Source organism: Amphiprion ocellaris, chromosome 14, assembly GCF_022539595.1.
Source record: "Amphiprion ocellaris isolate individual 3 ecotype Okinawa chromosome 14, ASM2253959v1, whole genome shotgun sequence".
NCBI classification, from domain to species: domain Eukaryota; kingdom Metazoa; phylum Chordata; class Actinopteri; family Pomacentridae; genus Amphiprion; species Amphiprion ocellaris.
In genome coordinates, this window is record NC_072779.1 from 2,819,239 (window position 1) to 2,842,169 (window position 22,931).

The 22,931-nt window shown below is 37.8% G+C and overlaps 1 protein-coding gene across 2 annotated transcripts in view; it reads right to left on the reverse strand.

Moving 5' to 3' along the window:
* Positions 1 to 22,931, reverse strand: part of ppm1e (protein phosphatase, Mg2+/Mn2+ dependent, 1E) — a 67,973-nt gene that overhangs the window by 7,037 nt on the left and 38,005 nt on the right. For both annotated transcript variants that reach the window (XM_055017096.1, XM_055017095.1), the window contains exons 3-4: positions 7,430 to 7,551; positions 2,246 to 2,445 (exon numbers count right to left, since the gene is read on the reverse strand). In XM_055017096.1, the coding sequence (XP_054873071.1) occupies positions 2,246 to 2,445; positions 7,430 to 7,551 (322 nt within the window). The remainder of the gene's footprint in view (positions 1 to 2,245; positions 2,446 to 7,429; positions 7,552 to 22,931) is intronic.

A 22,931-nucleotide genomic window follows, 5' to 3' on the forward strand; every position in this document is an offset into this window, starting at 1 on the left:
TGAGCAGACGACCAATGAACAGGGGCTATCGTCCCCGACGTAGTGACCTAGGTTCAATTCCAGCTTACTGCCCTTTGCTGCAGGTGTTTCCCCAATTCTTCTCCCTACTTTCCTGTCTGCCTCTCTACTAACCTGTCTAATAAAGCCAAAAAATAACTTAAAAAAAGGTAGGAGGACATGCAACAGCAAAGGTTCCTTTGACCCTATAGTTATGTCGTACGAGCCTTAACTTGAAGGCCACTAGATACCCCTTAACTAGTCCTGTTGCGGTTCAGATCTTATTTTTGAAGACCATGTTTTTTTCAGTACATGTCTTGTCAGTACATATGTGCTTGTAGATGACGTGGTACTGCCAGTTTGCTACTAAAATGATGAATCTCTGTATATACATTTCAACTGTTTGTATTGACTGCTCTGCCAAGGAATGCAGTGGAGTTATTTGACGATCGGCGTACATTTGTTCGTCTGTTAATCTGTCTGTTCGCAGCATTACTCAAAAACGGACTAACGGATTTGGATGAAATTTCCAGGGTAGGTCAGAAATGACACAAGGACCAACTGATTAAATTTTGGCAGTGATGCGGCTTATAGTCTGGATCCACGGCTTTGTTAAAGATCTCTGTATTATTGCCAGATAACGGCAAGAATCGGGACTTATCCATTGGAAATGATACCAGGAACAGTTGATTAAATTTTGGGGGTGTTTCTTAGTCCCATCAATTCCCGCCACCCGCTACATATTTAGGTCACGAGATTCGGTATCTGTACATAACGTACACATGCAGAACACATGCCTGTGCTCAGCACAAGGTCATTTTTTCATTCAAGATTTCATCTGTCGAAAATGATACAAAGACTGAGCAGCCTTGGAGGAGTACTGAGCTCTCTGAGTACTTGTTTACATTTGTATTATTCCAAAGAACAGCTTCATGTAGCAGTTGACTGTATTTCTTGTCATATTGTTCTACCCTTGTTGCCAAAAATAATAATACTTTAAAATACTTGTGTATGAGCCTCATCATCTTAAGCATATTTTCCCACATTTCAATGTTGGTTTAAGGCATTTTCTATAAACTAATCCATGTTTTTTGGCTGATTACAACAGAACACTTTACTCAGACTTTACCCTGAGGCAGAACTGCTGCTAATTGCTAATTTGGTTAGCTCTTAATGATTAGACGAAGTCCTGCTTGCATAAAAGCATCTGTATATCTTAGTAGAGGAATCCTGCGTCCGACTGTCTGAGTAGATGTCTTGTATCATCTGGGAGGAATCAATATTATAGAGCAGCATCTCAGAGGAGAATGGATTTGGGAAACGGCAGCATGTTGTTGCTTCTCATAACTTCTGTATCTTGAGCTCAGGTGTTTCCCCTGAAGCCAGATGCTGTTTGTGTTTTGCTAATAGTTTGTCTGCAGTGTACTTCTACTTCTTAGATGACAAAGGGACACTGGCATTCAAGGAAACTTGTGGTATTTTCCATGCAGAATGAATAGATTGTTTAGAAAATGAGCAGAATTAAAGTTACTGGAGGTTGTGAAGTCAGAGTTTTCAAATATGAAGTAAAGTTAGCAAATCTTTACGAATAACTTAAAACAGATGAGTGACATTTTGTTAATGTTTCTGCAGTTAATAACAGCAGTTTACATCTTTTTCTGAAATGGTGTTTGGAGGAACAACATTTATGAATAATTTTGTTTATCTTGACATTTATTTAACCCTCCTGTTGTCCTCATTTACGGGCACCAAAAAATATTGTTTCCTTGTCTGAAAAAAAATGCAAAAATTCAGCAAAAAAATTCCACAAATTTGGGAAAATTTGTAAATATTTTTCAAAAAATGAGTAAAAATCTTCCAAAAGAATCCTAAAAATATTTAAAGTGATTACAGATATATCAGTAAAACTTCTAATATTTTCTTAAGAACATTCACGTAAAAATCAACCAAAATCCAGCGAAATTCGCTGGATTTTGGTTGATTTTTAACATTTCTTTTTTTCCACCAAAATATGTTCAAAGATTTCCCAAAAACATGAAAATGTGGACATCAGAAGTTTCACTGTGAAAAAATTTTTTTTTTTTCATATTTTCAAACTTTAAAACAGGTCAATTTTGACCCGCTGGACAACACGAGAATTAAACATGTTCCGGAAGAAGACAAGACCTTTTCCCAACAAAAACTGTTCACAAATCTGTTCAAACAGCGCTTTACATTCGGTGCTCAAACAGCTTCTTGTTGCACCAACCTGAACGTTGAACAGCGTGTTGAAGTCGGGGATGATGACGTGCTTGTCCTCCATCTTGCGCCTCATGTTCTTGATGGCGTGGATGGACGTCTCGTAGTACGGCTGTGGACGGCGGTGGAACGGCAGCTCCTTCATCCAGAGGCAGCACATCTCGAAGAGGCTGTTAAACACCAGCCGGGCGAGCTTCACAGATTCTAACTCTAACAGACGAACACAAACAGAAAGCCAATCAGTCTCTTTGCTGACCGTTTTGCTCGTTTGGTTTCCTTTGGTCGCCTTTTAGTCTTGTTGTTGGTGAAACTGTAAAGGACCAGTGAGCTTTCAGAGCTCCAGTATGGAGACGGCAAATTTGAAAACATTCTTCACCATCTTTTTAGCATCAAACAGAACCGTTGTAGGTCTAAAACATGGCTCTGAAAGCTGTCTGAAGGATGGTAACTGTCACACTTATTATAGTTTAACCCTCCTGTTGTGTTCATCTACGGGCACCAAAAAATATTGTTTCTTTGTCTGAAAAAAATCCATAAATTCAGCAAAAAAATTCCACAAATTTCAGAAAATTTGCAAAACCTTCAGGAAGAAAATTCCAATAATTCCTTAAAAGTTTACCTTAAAAGTTTTTTTTTAAAGCCCCCAAATTGAGCAAGAAAATTCTTGTAAATATTTTCAAAAAATTAGTAAAAATCTTCCAAAAAAATCCTAAAAATATCTCAAGTGATTCACTATATATCAGTAAAATTTCTCATATTTTCTTTAAGAACATTCACATAAAAATCTCAATCAATTTCGCTGGATTTTGGTTGATTTCTTTTGTGAATGTTCATAAGAAACATTTTTAACATTTCTTTTTTTCCCACCAAAAATGTTCAAAAATTTCCCCAAAATGTTGAAAATGTGGACATCAGAAGTTTCACTGTTAAAATATATATTTTTTTCCACATTGTCAAACTTTAACCCGGGTCAATTTTGACCCACAGGATGACACAAGGGTTAAATGGTAATCCAGGGTAATCCCTAAAGAAACATTCTTCTATGGACAAATGACTCTTCATTAAGTTTCCTCCAAATAACACAAGTAATGCGTTATTTCTGTGTTGCCAGAAATATGAAGTCCCAATTTAAATAGCATATTTTTTTCAAATGATTTTTCAACTTCACTGCCTTTTTATATATTTTATTTAAGGAGAGAGGTGTAACAGTGGGGCTGAAATGATCATTTACACTATAAAACAACTAGTCAAATGTTTTCTATAATACTTGATGTCAGTTAAATTGAAAAAAAAGAAGAAAAATTATCATCACAGTTTCCTTGAGTCCAAACTGATGCGTTCAGATGTCCTGTTTTGTCAGTTTGCAGTGATATAATGCAGAAAAAATAGCAAAGATCCACATTTGTGCAGCTGAAACCAGAAAACATTTGGCATTTTTGCTGAATGAATGACTTATTATAGTTTATTAACTGATTTTCTGATAACTGCTTCATGGACTAATTATTCCATACAGTTTTCATTTAATATTTATCCGTATTTAATATATTTTTCTTCTGTAAACACAAATATTAACTAATTTCTCAGTACTTAATTTTACTTCTCATCATTCCACTGGAATTACGTGCTGTTGGACGATTGTCTACTTCAACTATCTTCTAAAACAAATCTGATTTCTTGAGTTCTTACTAACTTCATGAAAAAATAATTCCAAGTATCAAACCTCAAGAAACATATATAAGTTGTTTTCTTCAGTTTATCCACAAACATTGAATCAGAACCATGTTGGATTTAATATTCTGTAAATAACTAAAACTCAAACCTTGTAACACAGCTGTACTCAGCTTTATGTTATTCTGTTTCCTCCATATGTGTAGTCGACAACAGAACATTTGTACTCTGGTATAATGTTGTTTAATATATTTGGCTGCACAGCACTTTGGTGAGACAAAATGAAGTCAAAGGTTAATGCTGCTTCCTGCATGTTTTTACATATTTGTCAACCTTAAAAATAGCCAACCACTATTAAATTATTCTGGTGCTTTTCATAATAATGCTAGTACAAAATAATAGAATTAAAATGGAAATAGCTGCACTATTTATGAACTCTATCATGACCTTAATTTCATTTGTAGACCTGGTACTTTTGTTGTCGTAGTGCACTTTTACTACAAAAAGCACTTTCTCTTGCTGCCTTATTATAGTGTGTTTAGGATGATATACAATCGGGTGACAAATTAAAGGAAAAGCTTGAATCCTTTGCTCCTACAGTGAGGAAATCTGATGGCTCTTTTTTACTGTTTTGGTTCAATTATCCCCTTAGAGGAAATCAATACAGCTTCATGCTATGTTTTCTATCCAAGATGACACTTTCCCATCCATGAATCGTGAATTATGTGCTATGGCCAGAATTCAAATCAATCGACAGCACCCTCTTCAAGCATCATTAAAACCTCAAATGACGAAATATCTTTTGGAATAATGGTGTTTCAGACTTGGAGAATCAATGCTTAGCTGCACTGAAGTTGTTCTGGAAGCATATGGTGGCCCAATGCCTTACTTAATGTTTTTTTTCCCTTTAATTTGTCTGTATATATAAATATCTTGACCCAAAAACATGCAGAGGAAATAATTTCTTTCAGCTCCGGGTGTCTCCTGCAGATCTTCCTCTCAAGCTGTACATTTTTCTGCTGTGTCAAAAATCTGAATTTTAAAACTCAGTTGGAAACTTCACCCTTGTGGAAAGAAAACCCTGGGGGCCTGTTTTACTTCTTCAGAAAGGCAAATATAAGAAGCAGTCAGTGGAATGAGTTAGTGGAGTCGAAGCGAAGCCCATCAGCGGCATCAGCGCTCCGACCACGACGTCGTCCGAGAGAGTCTGACCTACTAATGCTTGCTGCAGGTATAATAGTCTCTCCTGTGTTTGCTTCTCGCTGTCGCTCTGCTCTCCAAATATGGACTCAGAGAGACCAGCCTGTCCCATTTCCTGCCTTCACTCCACCTTTTAAAAGTACATCAAACCCAGCGTCCCAGTACTAAACTGCACTTTGCCCTCGTCTCTCTCCAAATGGAGCTGCGTCTGACATCCAGGGCTGCTCATAACACCTTGCAAATAGCCGAAGAAAACAGCAGAGTGCAGTGAAGCAGCATCAAACAGGATGCGATCGGCCGTTACACAACGCAAGAACTTTGAGAAAACACACACACACACACACACACACACACACACACACACACACACACACACACACACACACACACACACACACACACACACACAACAGTCAGAGCTTCAAGCCTGTCAAAGTAAAAACATGTGGCACAGGTGTACTTGAGCGCACCATGTGTTAGTCCAGCATATGTTTCTGGCCTTAATAAAGCAAGATAACCAGAGAAGGCTGCAGCAGGATGTGAGGGAACAGAGCGGTGTGCCGTGTTTTTAATTAATTCACTCTACAAATTCAGTGTCTGGCTTTCAGTTTATGATGGTGAGTCAAAATAAATTATAATTCATGATTCACAGAGGAGATTCTTCCTCTGCATTTGGCCTCGCTTGAGGGACACGGCTGGCAATATTTTATATTTTTGTTATTGTGAACAAATTGATGCCTCTGTTCCTGATGTAGAGCCATGATTTGTACTCTGCATTGAGTCCCTGTGAAACTAAAAGCATTTATGATTTATTTTAGACTGGATAAGAAAGATGGGAAGTACAGGTGTTTCTCACATTGACTAACACTGAAACTAAAGAGTGGTGATCCCTGATATGATCTTTATAATCAGGTCACAAATACAGAGCTTTAATCATAACCCTTTGAAACACAAAACCTGGTAGTGGGTTTAAAAGGCATGTTATCTTTTAAAAACTCGCCAAAATCACACCATTTATCAGAGCCAGGCACAGTGAAAACAGAAAGAATTGTCAATTTCTGCAGGTCAAGCGAGAAACCATTATTGCCTTAGCCATTACCAGCAGTCACATGACAAAAAAAACATGATTTTTCTATTTAACTAATTTTTAACATGAAATAGTAACATATCTCTATTCTTTCCACCATTTGGTAATATTTGTGGGAACTTGTTAATTCCATTTATTTTTTTCCCATTTTTGCATTATAACGTTGTTATTCTGCACAACAGACATACTTGAGTTCTCTCTACTTCTAGTCATGGTTGTGTTGTTCCCATAAAGATGCAGGACTTTATGTTGCAGTGAACAATGAACCCACAGTGGATAAAAATGTGACAGAAAATCCATGGGTTTCCAAGGGTTAGAAAAGGTGCATTTGTCTCCTAAAATGGCTGGCTACTGTAGTTTCTGGCTACTTTGCAGGGAAATATTTTCAGCAGACGACTAACAGACGTTTGGTGCAGCAGGACATCGTATGAGAGACTGACTCATAGTCACTAATAGAATAGGATTTCTATTCCATTTCTACGCCTTCAGACTTTTCCAGAGTATTTGGGGTTACCCTGTTTGAGTTTATAGCTTTTGAAAATGTGCAAAAATTGGTCCAAAATTGTTCAAAATATGACACATAATTAAAAATGGGCAACTTTCATGTTGTGTTTTGGGCATGGGTGCAAGAGGCTTTTTTGTGCCTCCTGATGTACTACAGATGTGTACCAAATTTCGTAGCAGTAGGTAAAACGTGGTTCGGGGGATGAATTTTCATAATTTTGCAGGGGGCGGTAATGAGCCCTTTTGCCACATATGTGTGTATTTCCCTTAAAATGTCAAATTTTTTGCTGGTCCTGATGTGTGTGAAAATTTGTGACGTGTTTTGAAGTATTTTTAGGGCATCAAAAGTGCATTTCTTTTGTCCGAAGAAGAAAGTATACGACCGTTGGTGCTCGGACCCTAATGATTGAAGGTTTACCAGATGTTGACTGCTGAGTATATTCTGTTTGCTGATGTATTATCTGCAGAGTTCTTCACCCAGAATAGATCAGAAATAGCTCGGTGACCATGTTAATGTAAATCTGGTGGTGGTGGTAGTATATCCCGGCTCCCAGCTGTGAGCGACGCTTTGAAGTCGACTCTCTGCCCTCTAGCGGTCAAACACCACTTGATGCAGGTTTGCGGGGGAGAACTGGGACAAAGCCCTGGTGGTTACATGGTATGTGTGTGGGATGAAGCAAGAGAGAGACCTAATTTGTGTGAGGGAGCGGTCTCATGGGCTCCCCGAGGACTCACGTGGTAACGGGTCAGCTCCATCTTCCACAGTCTTGTTGAGGTGGTGAATGGAGAGGTCGGTCTGCAGGACGCTGTCGGCGGTGGCCCGGGCCAGGGCAGCAGCCAGGGAGCAGGGGCAGTTGCTGTGGAGGGCAAAGACAACACGGTTATGAATGGGTCGGAGAGAAAAATCATCGCACTGTAATCCTCTGCGGACGGCGCCCATCATTCATCCAGTTTACTTGACTGACAGCAGAATCTAGGTTGAACAGAAAATGCATTCAGGGATGATAACAGTAGGTCAGCAGTGTTGACGTGTTGGAAGGAACAAACAACACGGATGGCTTCACTATTCTTAGAGCCTTTACACAAACAAGTTCTGGCAGATAGTTTTAGCTCATCACAGGTGTCAGTACTGGCACAATTATCTTTTCTTTAGTGCGGTCAAATGATTAAATTTGTTCAATCAGATTAATCACAGGGTTGCTGTGGATTTTGATTAATCATGATTAAATATCATTTCATTTTGCATGAGCAAACAGACTCAAGAAAGAAGGGGAAAAATATATATATACATATATAGGGTTTCTGCAGGGCATTAAAAAGCATTAATAGTCATTAAATTGATTTCGTGAAAATTAAGGCCTTAAATGGCATAAATTTGATTCTCAGTGGCATTAAAAATTCCTTCTGCAGTTTTCAAGAAAATATTTGACAATAATAATAATTATAGGCTGTGATTCGTCAGATATGTGCATCTGCGTAAACATGCCGAACCATTGCGATAATTGTTCCAGCCGGTTGAGTACAGTGGCCAAAAACTGCATGCTTTTAAAGTGGCCGGCAGGCAGTTTATTAATGTTTTCTTTATATTTAAAGAAAAACATTTACCCTTCAGACTGTTACTTACAGAAGGACAAACAACAGCACAAACAAGACTAGTCTGGATTTCCGGCTGTTCCATATATTTGTGCCCTCAAATGGGACCAGACAGCTACAACTAGTCGACATGGCTGCGAAGCACCAACATAGCAGCATGTTTTGTCCTTCCTCCCACTGGCATGGTTAAATCTGAATATCCGTAGATTTATTTTACAGCATCTTGCATGCAAGTGGAAATTTTGGCATAAGAAAGTCCACAGGAGGATAACCCCCGACAAAGCTGAAAACAGGACTGTTTACATACAAATAATATCCCTGGGAAAATAATACATTACTTACATCCATACATCCATACGCCCTTTAATCATCGCATGCTATAATATGAACTTTTAACTGTTCTGATTTTAACGTGGGCCCCAGATACCACAAGTGAGCCAGCATCTGCCTTGGAGAACGTTAAAATGATCTAACACAGAGCTGTGTTCAATGCAGCAGTGCATCACAACATCTGGCCAGATGTGTGCGTGCTGGAGGAGGTGCGTCTGTTCTTAAGGTGAACAGGAGGAGGAGGAGGAGGAGGAGGAAGAGGGGGTCGTTTGAAGGACTGAAGGCTCGCTATACGTGAGTCACCAACATAACTAGGCCACCTCCAGATGCAGGTAACCATGGCAACCCAGCGTCTGAATGTTCTCCATCACACTCAAATTAAGTTTAAAATAAACCCGAACTGAGCCGATGCTAGATTTACGGGTTCTTAATGAAGGAGTGAGGGCAAAGGTTTGCTTCAGCGCTGTCAAAAAAGCGAATAAAAGAGCTGACAGATTATTTATTATGTCTGTCCTGGACTAATGTGATCTGATGATCTGCAGTCAGTTATACTGCTGCATGTACATTACCGTTCAAAAGTTTGGGTCACTTGGAAATGTCCTTATTAGATGTGTTCCTAGAAAGGTTCTACCCAGAACAGAGCATAGACGGCTGAACTTTGCAGCCAAAGTGGGGTTTTCATTGCTTTGGTTGGAGGTAAACTGTGTTGGTTCATGACTGACAGAGGTGTCAAAACCAGTCAGGGAGCAACTGAAATTAGTCAGATTTGGACACCAAAAACTGAATTTTGCTCAGTTATATCTGGTTTTAACGTCTTAATCTACAAATACACAAACATTTATGCTCATTCGTGGTGATAGAAAAGGTTCGTCTTGGTGCACCATTCTTGTAATCGAAAAACCAAACCTGAAGAAGAGTTTTCAGATGTTTGGTTTGTCTAAAGTCTTAGTTGATGCCACTTCTATTTGCATTATACATAAACCACCATTCAAAAGTTTGGGGTCACATTGAAATCACCTTATTTTTTAAAGAAAAGCAGTTTTTTTTAAATGAAGATAGCATTAAATGAATGATAAATCCAGTCTAGACATTGTTAATGTGGTAAATGACTATTGTAGCTGGAAACAGCTGATTTTTAATGGAATATCTCCATAGAGGTACAGAGGAACATTTCCAGCAACCATCACTCCTGTGTTCTAATGCTACATTGTGTTAGCTAATGGTGTTGAAAGGCTCGTTGATGATTAGAAAACCCAGTTATGCAGTTATGTTAGCACATGGATAAAAGTGAGAGTTTTCATGGAAAACATGGAATTGTCTGGATGACCCCTAACTTTTGAATGGTAGTGTACAGAAGAGTAAACTTCAGGAAGGAGCGATGTGGAGTTTTGATTTTGGTTTCATGGTTTGTTCATGAAGACATTAAAAAACTGACAAGTTTTAATGAAAGCAAATCACAGTCAAGTTTCAGATCAGTAGACAATACCTGGGCTGATGCATTAACTGGACAACAGGTAGAAAAACTCACAGACTAAAGAAAAGTGCTTTTCAGACATGTGAAATGTAATTTTTACTGCTTCATCGGTCTTAAAATGGCAGCATTATGTCCTTCAGACATTGGTCATTTTTAATATTAATGCTCCTCACTGTTTAAATCAGACAAAACCACCACAGTGATGGAAAGACAAAATGTTAGACAGGACATCCAGTGATGTAAGATGCATAATAATCCACAAATAAACAAGAGACTGACTCTAAAATAATAGAAAGTTCACCAGTTGTCCAAATAACCAATAGTCTAGTTTATTTATGATTTCCTAGACACTAAAAGTTCTGTCTATTTGTGATGGTAATTTGTCCAATGACAGCAAATTGAATTAATTTTACTTAAATACTGGGCTATCTGTTGCCACATTTTGGTAATTATTTTAATGATTAGGTCACTCTCTACTCACAGTAACACCACTAATGCAAATATCCTGTTTTGAGATGGTGAAACTGAAAAATCTCCAAATCAAATAACTTTAAATGACAGAAAATGTTCATCTAAATGTGTCCCAGCTTCTTAACAATGATGTAATCCATTCAGACCCTCAGTAATCACTGCTGTTTATTGCTTCCTCAGATTGTTAGACCACACTCGGCTGTGATTTTCCTCAGAGCACCACATATTTTAACATACAGTTCAAACTGGTTCATACAAATTGAAAATGTAGCAGCAGGCCCAGTGAATCCTCAAGGTTCTCTCTGTTGGACGCTAGAAACACAGTAGTCATTGCACTGCATTTAATTTCCCCCTAATAAATGAGCTGGGGATGGCTGAGTACAACGCAGGGACATATTGTACAATTAAATACTCTGAATTCAGTGCGAAAGGGCCTCTGTGGCTTGTATGTCAGATAACAGGAGTTTAATCAATGAAAACTCAAGCCAACAGCAACCAGCCTCAACGTCTCTAATGAATCCAGCTCTGCTCTTGCTAGCAGAGAATGAGCTCATTTTCATGTAGGATCCAAACGCTTGTTAACTAATGCAGATGGACATGTGGCCTTTCCCACAAATATGAGAGAAGAAGTAATTAAAATGTTCGCCACCACCATTGCTGTGTCCCAAAACAATTATGTTTACCGTGAAGTGACAGAGCAGTAATTATGACGAGGGCAACGGAGGCTGGAGGTCGGGTGACCTTATTATAGAGGCAAAGTCTGAAACTAAGAGGTCAGCTGAGCTTATTATAGACACCCAGTCTGAAATGGAGGAGGTCAGGGTGGATGATTGGGTCAACAAAACATCTGACTTCAATGTAGGCGACTGCTGTTAGTTTCCTGTTTACAACCAACTCTTTAATATTGTGGTAATGTATGACCACAATAGTTCTATGACTTTAACCCTTTAACGTCTGTCATCCTGCGGGTGAAACTGACCCGTTTTAAAGTTTGAAAATGTGGGGGACAAATTATTTTCACAGTGAAACTTCTGATGTCCACATTTTCAACATTTTGGGGAAATTTTTGAAAAATTTTTGGTGGAAAAAAACTAATGTTAAAAATGTTTCTTGAAGAACACTCACAAAAAAAAATCAATCAAACTCCAGCGAATTTCATTGGATTTTAGTTGATTTTTTGTGAATGTTCTTAAAGAAAATATTAGAAGTTTTACTGATATATATGGAATCACTTTAGATATTTTTAGGATTTTTTGGAAGGCTTTTAATATTTTTTAAAAATATTTGCAAGAATTTTCTTGCCAAATTGGAATTTTCTTCCTGAAGGTTTTGCAAATTTTCCGAAATTTGGGGAATTTTATTGCTGAATTTTTTGATTGTTTTCAGACAAGAAAACAATATTTTTTGATGCCTGTAAATCAGGTCAGTGGGAAAAAAGCTCTTATATTTCCCCTCAACCCAACCAAGTTGTTTCTGTGCATCATAAAACTGTTCTTTGATGCACCAGCAAACTATATTTTGGGCCATAGATTGAATATGACAGCAGCCAGCTGTCACTCAAAGCAGCCACACCCTTAATTATGCACAACTTTAAGTCTTAATACAACTGAAATGTATGAATTATATAAAAATTAATCCACCTCTTGAAAGTGAAAACTAGCAATAGGGACCAAAACAGTTTTTGTATCAGGCTGTAGACATGTTTATTTCTGTTGTAAAGTCGGCATTTTAGAATGAGGCACTATGAGGATGGACTCACTTTTGGAGCAGTCTCAAGTGGATGTTTGAGGAACTGCATTTCAACGTTGGCTTCATTCCTCAGCACCAAAGGTTGCTGCTTGGTATAAACAAATATCCATTAAATAGGGGGTGAGTTGCACACTGGTCTATATATCTTTTCACTGGCGTACTCATGAATTTAGGGACACCATTAAATCCTTTTTACATACATAGCCTTGTTTTATAGTGTCTGCTGTAGTACATGCTTTGCTACAAATTGACATTTTCAACTTGGGGAGACTTCTGTAAATGAACCAACGCAGAGATGGTGCTGTGGTTCCCACATCTCAACAACTTGTAGTGTGAATATTAAAAAGGCCAGTACCGCTTGGATAATTTCAACCATCCCTCTCAGTGCATGAAAATGTTGTACAGGAGAATTTTTGTCCAGAGATCCAGTAGCTAATTGAGCTTTAATATGACAGTTATTGGTTTGTCTTGCACCTATAGAACTGTAGTTACTTTAAGTCACACATTATTATAAGGCAGCTTTCACCAGCAGGCGTGAGTTAGCACAAATATTTACATGATGGTACAGCCTCTGGGTTTCCTTTGTGGTGTAAGATCCAACAGCACTGACCTCGATGTCAAACTATCCATCCATCCATCCATCCATCCATCCATCCATCCATCCATCCATCCATCCATCCATCCATCCATCCATTTTCTTCTGCTTATCCGGCACCGGGTTGCCAAGGCGTTCCCAGGCCAGACCAGAAATATAATCCCTCCAGTGAGTTCTGAGTCTACCCCGGCGTCTCCTCCCAGGCAGATGTGTTCGGAAAACCTCCAAAGGAAGTCCGAATCAGATGTCCAAACCACCTCAACTGGTTCTTTTCAACGAGAAGGAGCAGTGGCTCTACTCCGAGCTCCGTCCAGATGTCCAAGCTTCTCCCCCTATCTCTAAGGCTGAGCCTAGCCACCCTACAGAGGAAGCTCATTTCAGCCACTTGTACCCGTGATCTCATTCTTTCGGTCACTACCAAGAGCTCATGAGGTGAGGGTTGGAACATAGATGGATGATAAATCGAGAGCTTCACCTTGCAGTCAGTTGCCTTTTCACCACGACGGCTCGGTACAACGCCCATACCAATCCGTCTATCCATCCCACGATCCATTTTCCTATCACTCGTGTACATGATCTCAAGATACTTGAACTCCTTCACTTGGGGAAGCAACTAGATGTCAAACTAAACAATGAAAAATAGTAGTTACTAGCCATAACTCAATGTCTATGAACATGTAGGAAACAGAATCATAGAGGTCGTTATGTTAACCTATATGGTGATTTTTATGTTGTTGTTGGTACTTTTAGTGTGCTACTCAACAAGGATATTAAGAGAATGGTGGTTGTTGTCCTCTCCAAGTTTAACCAATCCCTCTATGAATTTAACCAACCAGTGTCGAGACCCAGGCTGCACTTTTTCAGGGTCGTATGTAGTTGCTGTGAGTAAGTTTCTACAGGGTCAGTTTTCTTACTTTTACACAATCAAACAGTCTGAATGTTCCCGCAGTGAAAACAGTTTACAGTTTCATGTACATTCCTCTTTTGAGCTGATAATTCCTGCTCTTTTCATGCGCTAGCCCTGCTAATTGAGTCCAATTAAGATGTAAGTGAATGTTTGTGGTGCTGGCTTCCACCTGTGCACAGCCGGCGCTTCATTGTGCTGCATTCAGAGAGATTTTCCCTTCAACTGAAAGCTTGTTGTGTCATTATGTCCACATTTAATATAGGCATGTTACAAGCTTTTTAAGTGGCTTCAAATTTGTGTATTGGCTGTATTTCTGTTTTAATTGAAGATACTGGCGGCACACACACATGCGAACCTCCACACACAACCTCAACACACAACCTCAACACTGTTCACCCATAAAGTTTCCTCACAGAACCTCCGGACTCTTGGTGATTACACAGTCTCTTCAGTAGTTCGCTGTGATCATCCTCTCAGAAGTCTTCTCATGTTTGCATTAGAGTTTGTTGTTTATTGTGGGATCATGCTCTCAAAGCTTATCTTCTACCAGAGGATAAGAAATCAAATTCCTCCTCAAAGCATTTAATATCATCTTGTCATGGCCCCATCCATTTATGTTGATAAATTTAAATGCTTTTACTTTTTTTCCATGGATGAAGTGGTTTTTATTAGAGCTGCAGTTGAGTCGATAATGTTTTTCTTGGTCACACTTGACAGTAAACTGAATATTTTGGGGTTTTAGACTGCTGGACAGGCTTCTGACAACGAATTTCTGAGCACTGACGACATTCTACAGGCATTTCTTCAAAAAACTAAGCATCTAATTTTTCAAGAATGGAAATAATTGTTAGTTGCAGTGCTGGTTTGTTTACACCGTCACCAGGGTGAAATAGATATATATCTTTACGGTGCGATTGGTACAGGAGTATAAATGAAACACAGATGTGGACAACACTTGTGTGTTTGCTCACATGCAGCCCAGAGATTAAATTGATTTAGCTGTAGTGAGAAGTTTGAAAAGCAGTTTGGGGTTTTTATGGTTGAAGTGCAGTTAAGCTGTTTGTTGTGTTGTATAGTGGACGTGTTTAATCAAACTAGGAAGTGTTTCTCCCTGAAGTCAGCCAAAGTGCAGGTTTGTAAAATTAAACAACTGCTGAATGCTTTAATGAATGATCCCTTTTTTTTGAGAAATTCTACATGAAAACATTTTCACTCCCTTAAAAAAATTTTAAAAAAAGAAGAAGTAAAGCTGAAAGCAGCGTTGGTCGGGTCCTCCCATCCTTGCGGCTCGGCTATCCCACGCATGTCCACTAGCTGGCGCTGCAAGTGAGAGTGTACATCGGCCTATGGATGTGATGAGGGCCGGACTCTGATCACACATGTCAAGTTTGAGGCAGATTGGAGCATGTACAGGCCAGTTATATGGAACTTCCTGTTTGATGGCGAGACACCTAAAATGGTTGCATTCCACTGGTCGCCATTTCCACACCCTTAGACTTTTGCAGAGCATCTTGATAACTTTTGATCACCCATGCCTGGTGTACATCCTGGCCAAATTCAAGCTCTCTCGGGGTTACCCTGTTTGAGTTTAGAGCTTTTGAAAATGTCCAAAAATGACACAAAATCATTCAAAATATGAATCATATATCAAAATGGCCGCATTTTATTGGTCACCATTTCCACACCCTCAGACTTTTGCAGAGCATTTTGATAACTTTTGATCCTGGACAAATTTCAGCTCTCTCAGGATTGGCCTGTTTGAGTTTATAGCTTTTAAAAAAGTCCAAAAATGACACAAAATTGTCCAAAACATGAATCATAATTCAAAATGGCCGACTTCCTGTTGGTTTTTGAGTAATGATGCAAGAGACTTTTTTGTGCGTCCTGACGAGTTACATACGTGTGCCGAATTTCGTAGCTGTAGGTGAAATGCGGTCCGCTGGCTGAATTTTCATAATATTCCAGGGGGCGCTATTGAGCCATTTTGCCTCATATGTGTGTATTTCCCCCAAAATATAATTTTTTTTTTGCTGGTTGCTGATGCGTTTCTTCCGTCCGACAAAGAAAGTATAATAATTCCTTACATTCCAATAGGTTTGAACCCTAATAATGGTGATATTTTAGGCAGCATAGAAAAGAAGTATAATCAAAAGTCTCAGCTGGATCCACACAATTAAATTAAAATTTCACAATTACACAAGCAGCTGCCACGTCGCTTCAGATTGGAATAATCTTATGCATATGTCTTGTTAGTACACTGTGTAGACATTTGTCCACGCTGTTAGAAGTCTACGAGTCTTTCTTTACTTCTACTGTTGTCAACAACACACAATACTTCCCTTTTCATACTTGCAGTCATTCTCTGCTCCTGCCTCTCCTTTCTCTTCCTTCCACTCTCATTATATTATAGCGTTGGAGAAAGTTGAAACACGATGAATTGTTCCCTTCTCCATGGCAACCACAGAAACTGCAAATAACTCCACTGACGATCATCTCACAGATATTGTTAAATGTATTAAAAAGGCAACTTATTATTCCTTTTCTCCACAACATATCCAGACTGTTTGTGATGCGTTTTTCATCCACAGGCTTTATCTGGCATGAATCTCATGAACTTTACATCGATAAAGAGACACAGTTTACACTTTATATTTGTCTTATTGGTCAATTCCCCTTCTCAGACTTACACCAAGCATCAATGTTTAACTCTGACCTTTACATAGTGAGGTTTAATATGGATCTGCTGTTAACATTCACCTTTTAATTAGCTGGAACTGTGATCTTTTCCCAACCTTAACCAAGTGCTTTAGAGGTTTAATATATTTAATTTCTCTGACATTAATACCAGAGTGTAGCTGACATATACAGGCATCTCCTGGGGTTTGTATCGGTAATATTTGACTAACTCCAGCTCATGCTAGAGTGAAACCCATTAGAGACTTTAATCTAAAGAATGAGGGCATATTTTTGGACACCGTGTGGAAAAACTGAGATGTAATTTGTACACGACACATCTGGGGTTGAGTATCGATCCAAACCACACAAACTGGTTTTGCTTTTTGACTTTTTGCCTTTCCTGTAGTTTATTACACTAAGCATATCTTATTTAATTTCATATATCGGAACAGTCTATGTGAGACTGCAGGGGTGGGTGGTGAGGGCAATTATTGGTTCCATATTTGCAAATAATGATTCATTCACCCAGCCAAAAACAAGCACTGGACATCTGGGATTTAACAGAATGTGTGGTACCACTGAACACGTCTACAGCCAATAAAACACAAAGCAAAGCTGAGGTTTTCCCCCACAGCTTCACAGAAACACCTGCATGTTAGCCTCTCACGGCGCTGCTGCCTGTGGGCTTCATCAATAAACACTTTCAAAAAGGCAAGCAGAAAATGTACAAAAACAGAAGCGCAGGTTGGGCTCACATCTCTTCCTTCCTCAAAATAAGATCTGCGGCGTCTTTCGTCATGTTTGCAACATGAGATAATTTCCTTTTGACATGTTTCAAAACAAACAACATGCTTGCAACGTGCAACCGTTTGTGAGTGACAATTGTTTGTTTTGCTGCCACTGTTTGTGATCTCATGAGGACGAAGTGGTGCCACACTGTATTATTTTACACTTATTTTGGTGTGTTTTGTTTCTGTGTGTAGTTGTTTGGAAAACTGCTGTTCAGTCATTGTAGAGGTGGGAAAAGAATGATGGTCCAGTCTGCTTCCAGCTGTGTTTTTAAACAACCTTTTACATCCATTCCTGTAGCTCATCTACTCCTATAGCACATTCTTTTCCTCAGGTCCTTGATTTTGTTCTCAAACTAGGTCAAGGTCTGGAGACGTGAGGAACAGAGGAGTTAAAGCGTGGCCCCATAAGCAGGAACCATTATAGCCTCCTGGGTAAAACTCTCCTTGAGAAGGTGGCCATTGTATTGGTGAAATATCTCCATCTCACTCTAGAGATGCACAGAATATATAAATACCACAGAATATACCGACAATGCCGAGACAAACTGAGTAAAAATCTGACGGCAAAGTCATTACCTGACCTTAAGACAGACAGACAGACGGACAGATATTTCCCAACTCCCATCTCAATGGTTTATTGTTTTAGTTTTGTAGTTTTAATAGCAGTATTTGAACTGAGCCACACATTTACTTTCAATGCAAAACAAGAAGTTAGTCATTATTTAGTGAAGTAATTTCCTATTTAGCTCAAAGTAGAGAAGCTTTATCAGGAAGTAGTTGTGCAGTAAAATGATTTGTGTGACTAATATGATGGTATATGACATAAACAGATTGTTAATACTGATTATTACAGCTATGTGAGGTGGATCTGGTTTTAAGTCGGAATACAATATTTACAGTTTAGTTCACTCGTCCCAGTTTATTTCTGACTCACAGATCTGTTTACTGGTTTTGGACGTTCCTTCCAATCCGTATTTTTAATTCTTTATGTTGTGACGTTATAGAATAATTTGACCTCATTGGGCCTCAAAAAGTTCTTATTATCATTTAAAAGAAAGAAATTAAATGACAATTATCAAATATCTGACAATAAACAGCAAATACCATGTAAAAACAAACACACCTGCCCATCCTTTCCTCAACAAAAACAGCAGAAGAACATTAATGGATGTAAAAAACCGAAGTACCACCACATATGCTTAAAACTCAGAACATCTACTTCACATATTTTACATTCACACCATCACAGTTGAGTACAAACTTCCTACTTACCGTTGGCTTCAATCAACATCACCAAATATTTTTAATGCTGTTACAGCTGCTCGCAGTATTTTTCTCCTGAATCAAATTAAGTTTGGGTTGATTAATATTCAAGGACTCTTCCCTGGAGCCTTTAAAAACACATTTATCCAAACACAGTAATCAGATTTATAATAAATCACCCATTACCACCTGAAAAAACAACACAGCTTGATTGACTTACTTGTTTTGTAAACCTGAAAAGATGTTGATTCAGATTCCTAAAGGCAAAAATTCATCAAACTAAATGAAATCAGCTTATAGGTTTAGAGAAGAACCGGCTAACAAACAGGTCAAGAACAGAAGTGGAATCAAAGGAGGAACAAGATTAACGTTTTAAATTTACCTAACAATTTTAAATATTAGGGTTAAGACTCTACAGTGTTATTTGATATACAAATTTACTTGATTAATTTAAATATCAAAGGTAAGATCCGGCAATATTATACACTTCAAAAATGGAAAAACTGTGAAAACTAGTGGCAAGTATTTTAAAAATAATTATATTTTTAGCTGATTTAAATACAGTCACACTGTGGAACAAATTACCATTTATAAAAAGACATATGTTAAATGTGGATGTTCTTTACAGTGCTAGGCTTATATGCCTTACAATAAACTAATATTGTTTTCTGTGATTTTATTAGATATTATATGTTATTATACTTTCATTTAACAAAACAGGAAAAATCTGTAAAAAAAAAAAAAAAAAGTAAAACATTTTGTGATTTTACAAAAGAAAGATAATAATTTTATAAAATACTGTTTTAAAATGTTGTTTTATGGTTAACATGTAAATCTTTTTTCTGTGATTTTACTAGATATTATTCATAATCTATCAAAACTGGAAAAATCTGTAAAATAACAATTTAAACAATTACCATTTTTCCATCTTAAATATACAGAATTTTTCTTTCAAATAATGACAGATATGTGTAAAATAATGATATTTTTACTTATTTTTAAAATAGTAAAAATTAAAAAATATTGTCATAGCCTGTTGTTTTACAATTAACCTGTAAATTAAAGTTATTTTTCAGTAATTTTACTAGTTTACAGGGCAAAAAATGCAAAATAACAGTAAATTGTTCAAAACATTAGTTAAAAACAGTGTTTAACATACCAAATTAAGTAAAATGCAATTTAACAATTAACTGATGGCCCAAACCACACATCATTTTGTCTTAACATTGTTTTAAAAAATGTTTTTGCAAAATCTTAATCTGTAGATAACTGTATCTGTGAATGTCCATGTAGTGGAGCAGACATTAAATACATGTACTTAAGCACAGTACTCGAGTAAATCTACTTAGTTACTTTCTCCCTCTGTTTACTGTAATTATAATCCCTGCTATGATAATTATAACTATAAAGGCCGAGTGTGAGGAGAAGATGGAGACGAGCTGTTTGGGTTCCTTCACCTCGTCCTCTCCTCCATGGTTCCATTCATAGAAACCCACTACCCTCTCCTCCCCTCTCCTCCCCTCTCCTCCCCTCTCCTCCCCTCTCCTCCCCTCTCCTCCCCTCTCCTCCCCTCTCCTCCTCCTCCACCGATGGGGGGAGGATGCTGCGCCGGGCCGTTCTGATTGGCCGCCGGCCGCGCTGAGAAGACGTGACGCACCAATGGCAGCTCCCTGTGGCTCGTGCATCACAGTGAGGTCATGTGGAGCGGAGGAGGATTAAAGGGGAGCTTAATCTCAGTTCAAACCATCACACTGCACCGACACGACCGACTGCACGGTGCACGAGCAGCGCCAGTTCTACTGGTTCTACTGGTTCTGCTGGTTCTCCTGGTCTCCAGAATCATAAACCCACAGCAGTGCTTTTTTTAAAAATTCATTTCAAAGCTGCTCTGCTCTATTTTACAGCTCATTTTTAACCCTCCTGTTGTCCTCATTTACGGGCACCAAAAAATAAAGTTTCCTTGTCTGAAAAAAATCCAAAAATTCAGCAAACAAATTCCACAAATTTCTGAAAATTTGCAAAACCTTCAGGAAGAAAAATCCAATAATTCCTTAAAAGTTGCCCTTAAAAGTTTTATTTAAAAAATCCCCCATATTTGGCAAGAAAATTCTTGTAAAAATTTTTCAAAAAATGAGTAAAAATCTTCCAAAAAAATCCTGAAAATATTTAAAGTGATTCCATATATATCAGTAAAACTTCTAATATTTTCTTAAGAACATTCACAAAAAATCAACCAAAATCCAGCGAAATTTGCTGGATTTTGGTTGATTTTTTTGTGAATGTTCTTAAAGAAACATTTTCAACATTTCTTTTTTTCCACCAAAAAATGTTCAAAGATTTCCCAAAAATGTTGAAAATGTGGACATCACAAGTTTCACTGTGAAAATATTTTTTTTTTTCCACATTTTCAAACTTTAAAACGGGTCAGTTTTGACTCACAGGACGACACGAGGGTTAAACAAATAAGACACACATGAGAACAAACCTGCTGCAGTTTTCCTTTTTTGCAGCTGTATTTTATGTGTCTGAGGCGTTTGGTGTGTTTTCTTGCTTGTGTCACTGCATCGTCTACTTTTTTGTTGTTTTGTTTCTCACTTTTGTCATTTTTTGTCTCTTTTTTGTAATTTGTCCATTTTTTCACTTTGTAACTTTTTTGTCTAATTTTTTGTTTTTTTGTTTTGTTCTGTGTCATTAGTCTCATGTTTTTGTCAATTTGTGTTTCCTTTTTTGTCTCCCTTGTGTTTTTTGTCTTATTTTTGTCATTTTGTGGTTTACTTTATTAGTTGTTTTGTGTATCGTTTGTGTTGTTTGTCTATTTCTTTGACATTTTGTTTCTCATTTTTGTCATTTTTTCTCGTTTTTGTCGTTTGTCCATTTTTTTGTTGCTTTGTAACTTTTTTGTCTAATTTTTTGTCTTTTTTTGTTTTGTTTCGTGTCATTTGCCTTATTTTTGTAATTTCTTGTCTGACTTTTGTCATTTTGATCATAAAGTAAAATACTATATTGTTCAGTTCCAGATAGCTGTGACTAAATGTTGTGTTCCTTTGTAGACACTCTGTGATCTGGAAGTTGTAATGTGGAAATGATAAATTGAGGCATCATATTGTTGAAATTGAAATTATTTTTCAGAATTAATTTCAGGTCGTTCATAATGTTTGGAAAAATTCAGTTCAATTAATTCAGTTTGGACAAGTGAAAATGATAGCTGCAGATGTCTTGAACATCATTATGACTTGTCCAGTCCTGAAGCATGATGCTGCTTCTACAATTTAACATTTTAACAGCGTTAGCAGCAGTAATGGCTGCTGTGGTGGGTAAGATCACTAGAAAACAGAATGAGTAAATTAGCAAGAAGCTTGTGGAGAACAAGAGCTTCGTTCCCTCAAAACTTCGGCTTGAAATTTACTAGAATTCTGGCTTCAGGTTGTTGATGGTAAAACAGTTTGTCATATGCAGTCATAGTATGTTTGAAAAGCAAAGCGCCTCCGACCTGCCATAGTTTCTGATGTAACTATATATTTGAAAACTCCAATTCACGATATCTGTAATTACATTTTGAATGAGTAGATTAGTTCACCTAACTTAATTGAAGATATCTAAAAACATATTGTTGATATCTTGAAATGACGGGAATTAAAAAGCATCTAAACTAAGATTAGAAGTAGTCCGAATTAAACTTTTAATTAAGAAACCAAGCTGATTGTCGGATGGAAAGAGTAAATGAACGGTGGCCTTCAGTTTGTTGACCCATCCATCCACCCTGACCTCCTCTTTAGTGTCTCTGTAATAATATTTGTGTCTCTGTGACTAGTCAGATTTTTATTTTTAATTAAGAAACCAAATTAACGGTCAGATAGAAACTTTCAGTTTGTTGACCCTTCCATCCACCCCGACCTCCTCCCTTTCTGTTTCTGTAATAATTATGACTAGTCAGAATTATATTTTTATTTAAGAAACCAAATTAACGGTCAGATAGACACAGTAAATGAACATTGGCCTTCAGTTTGCTGACCCTTCCATCCAGCCAGACCTCCTCCCTTTGAGCCTCTGTAATAATTTTACCTGACTATTAAGTTACAGATATCTGTTGTTGAATTGTAGATATCTGTAATGAGAAAAACCCACAGGTACGAATGGTTTAGATGATGCCATTTGTACTGGAAGAAGGACGATGTGGATATCTGACATATTCTTTTGGACTCGGAAGAAGTGAATTATGGATATCTGTAATTCAGATCTAGTTACTAAAAGTTCTCTGCCATGATAACCTGAACTATGTCCAAACAGCAGAACAGCTCAGTGGGAAACAGAATTCTAACATGAGGGAAACACTATCTGAAGGGGCATTAGACTTCGACACAAGACTAGCTCACTTCTGGTTTATTCAT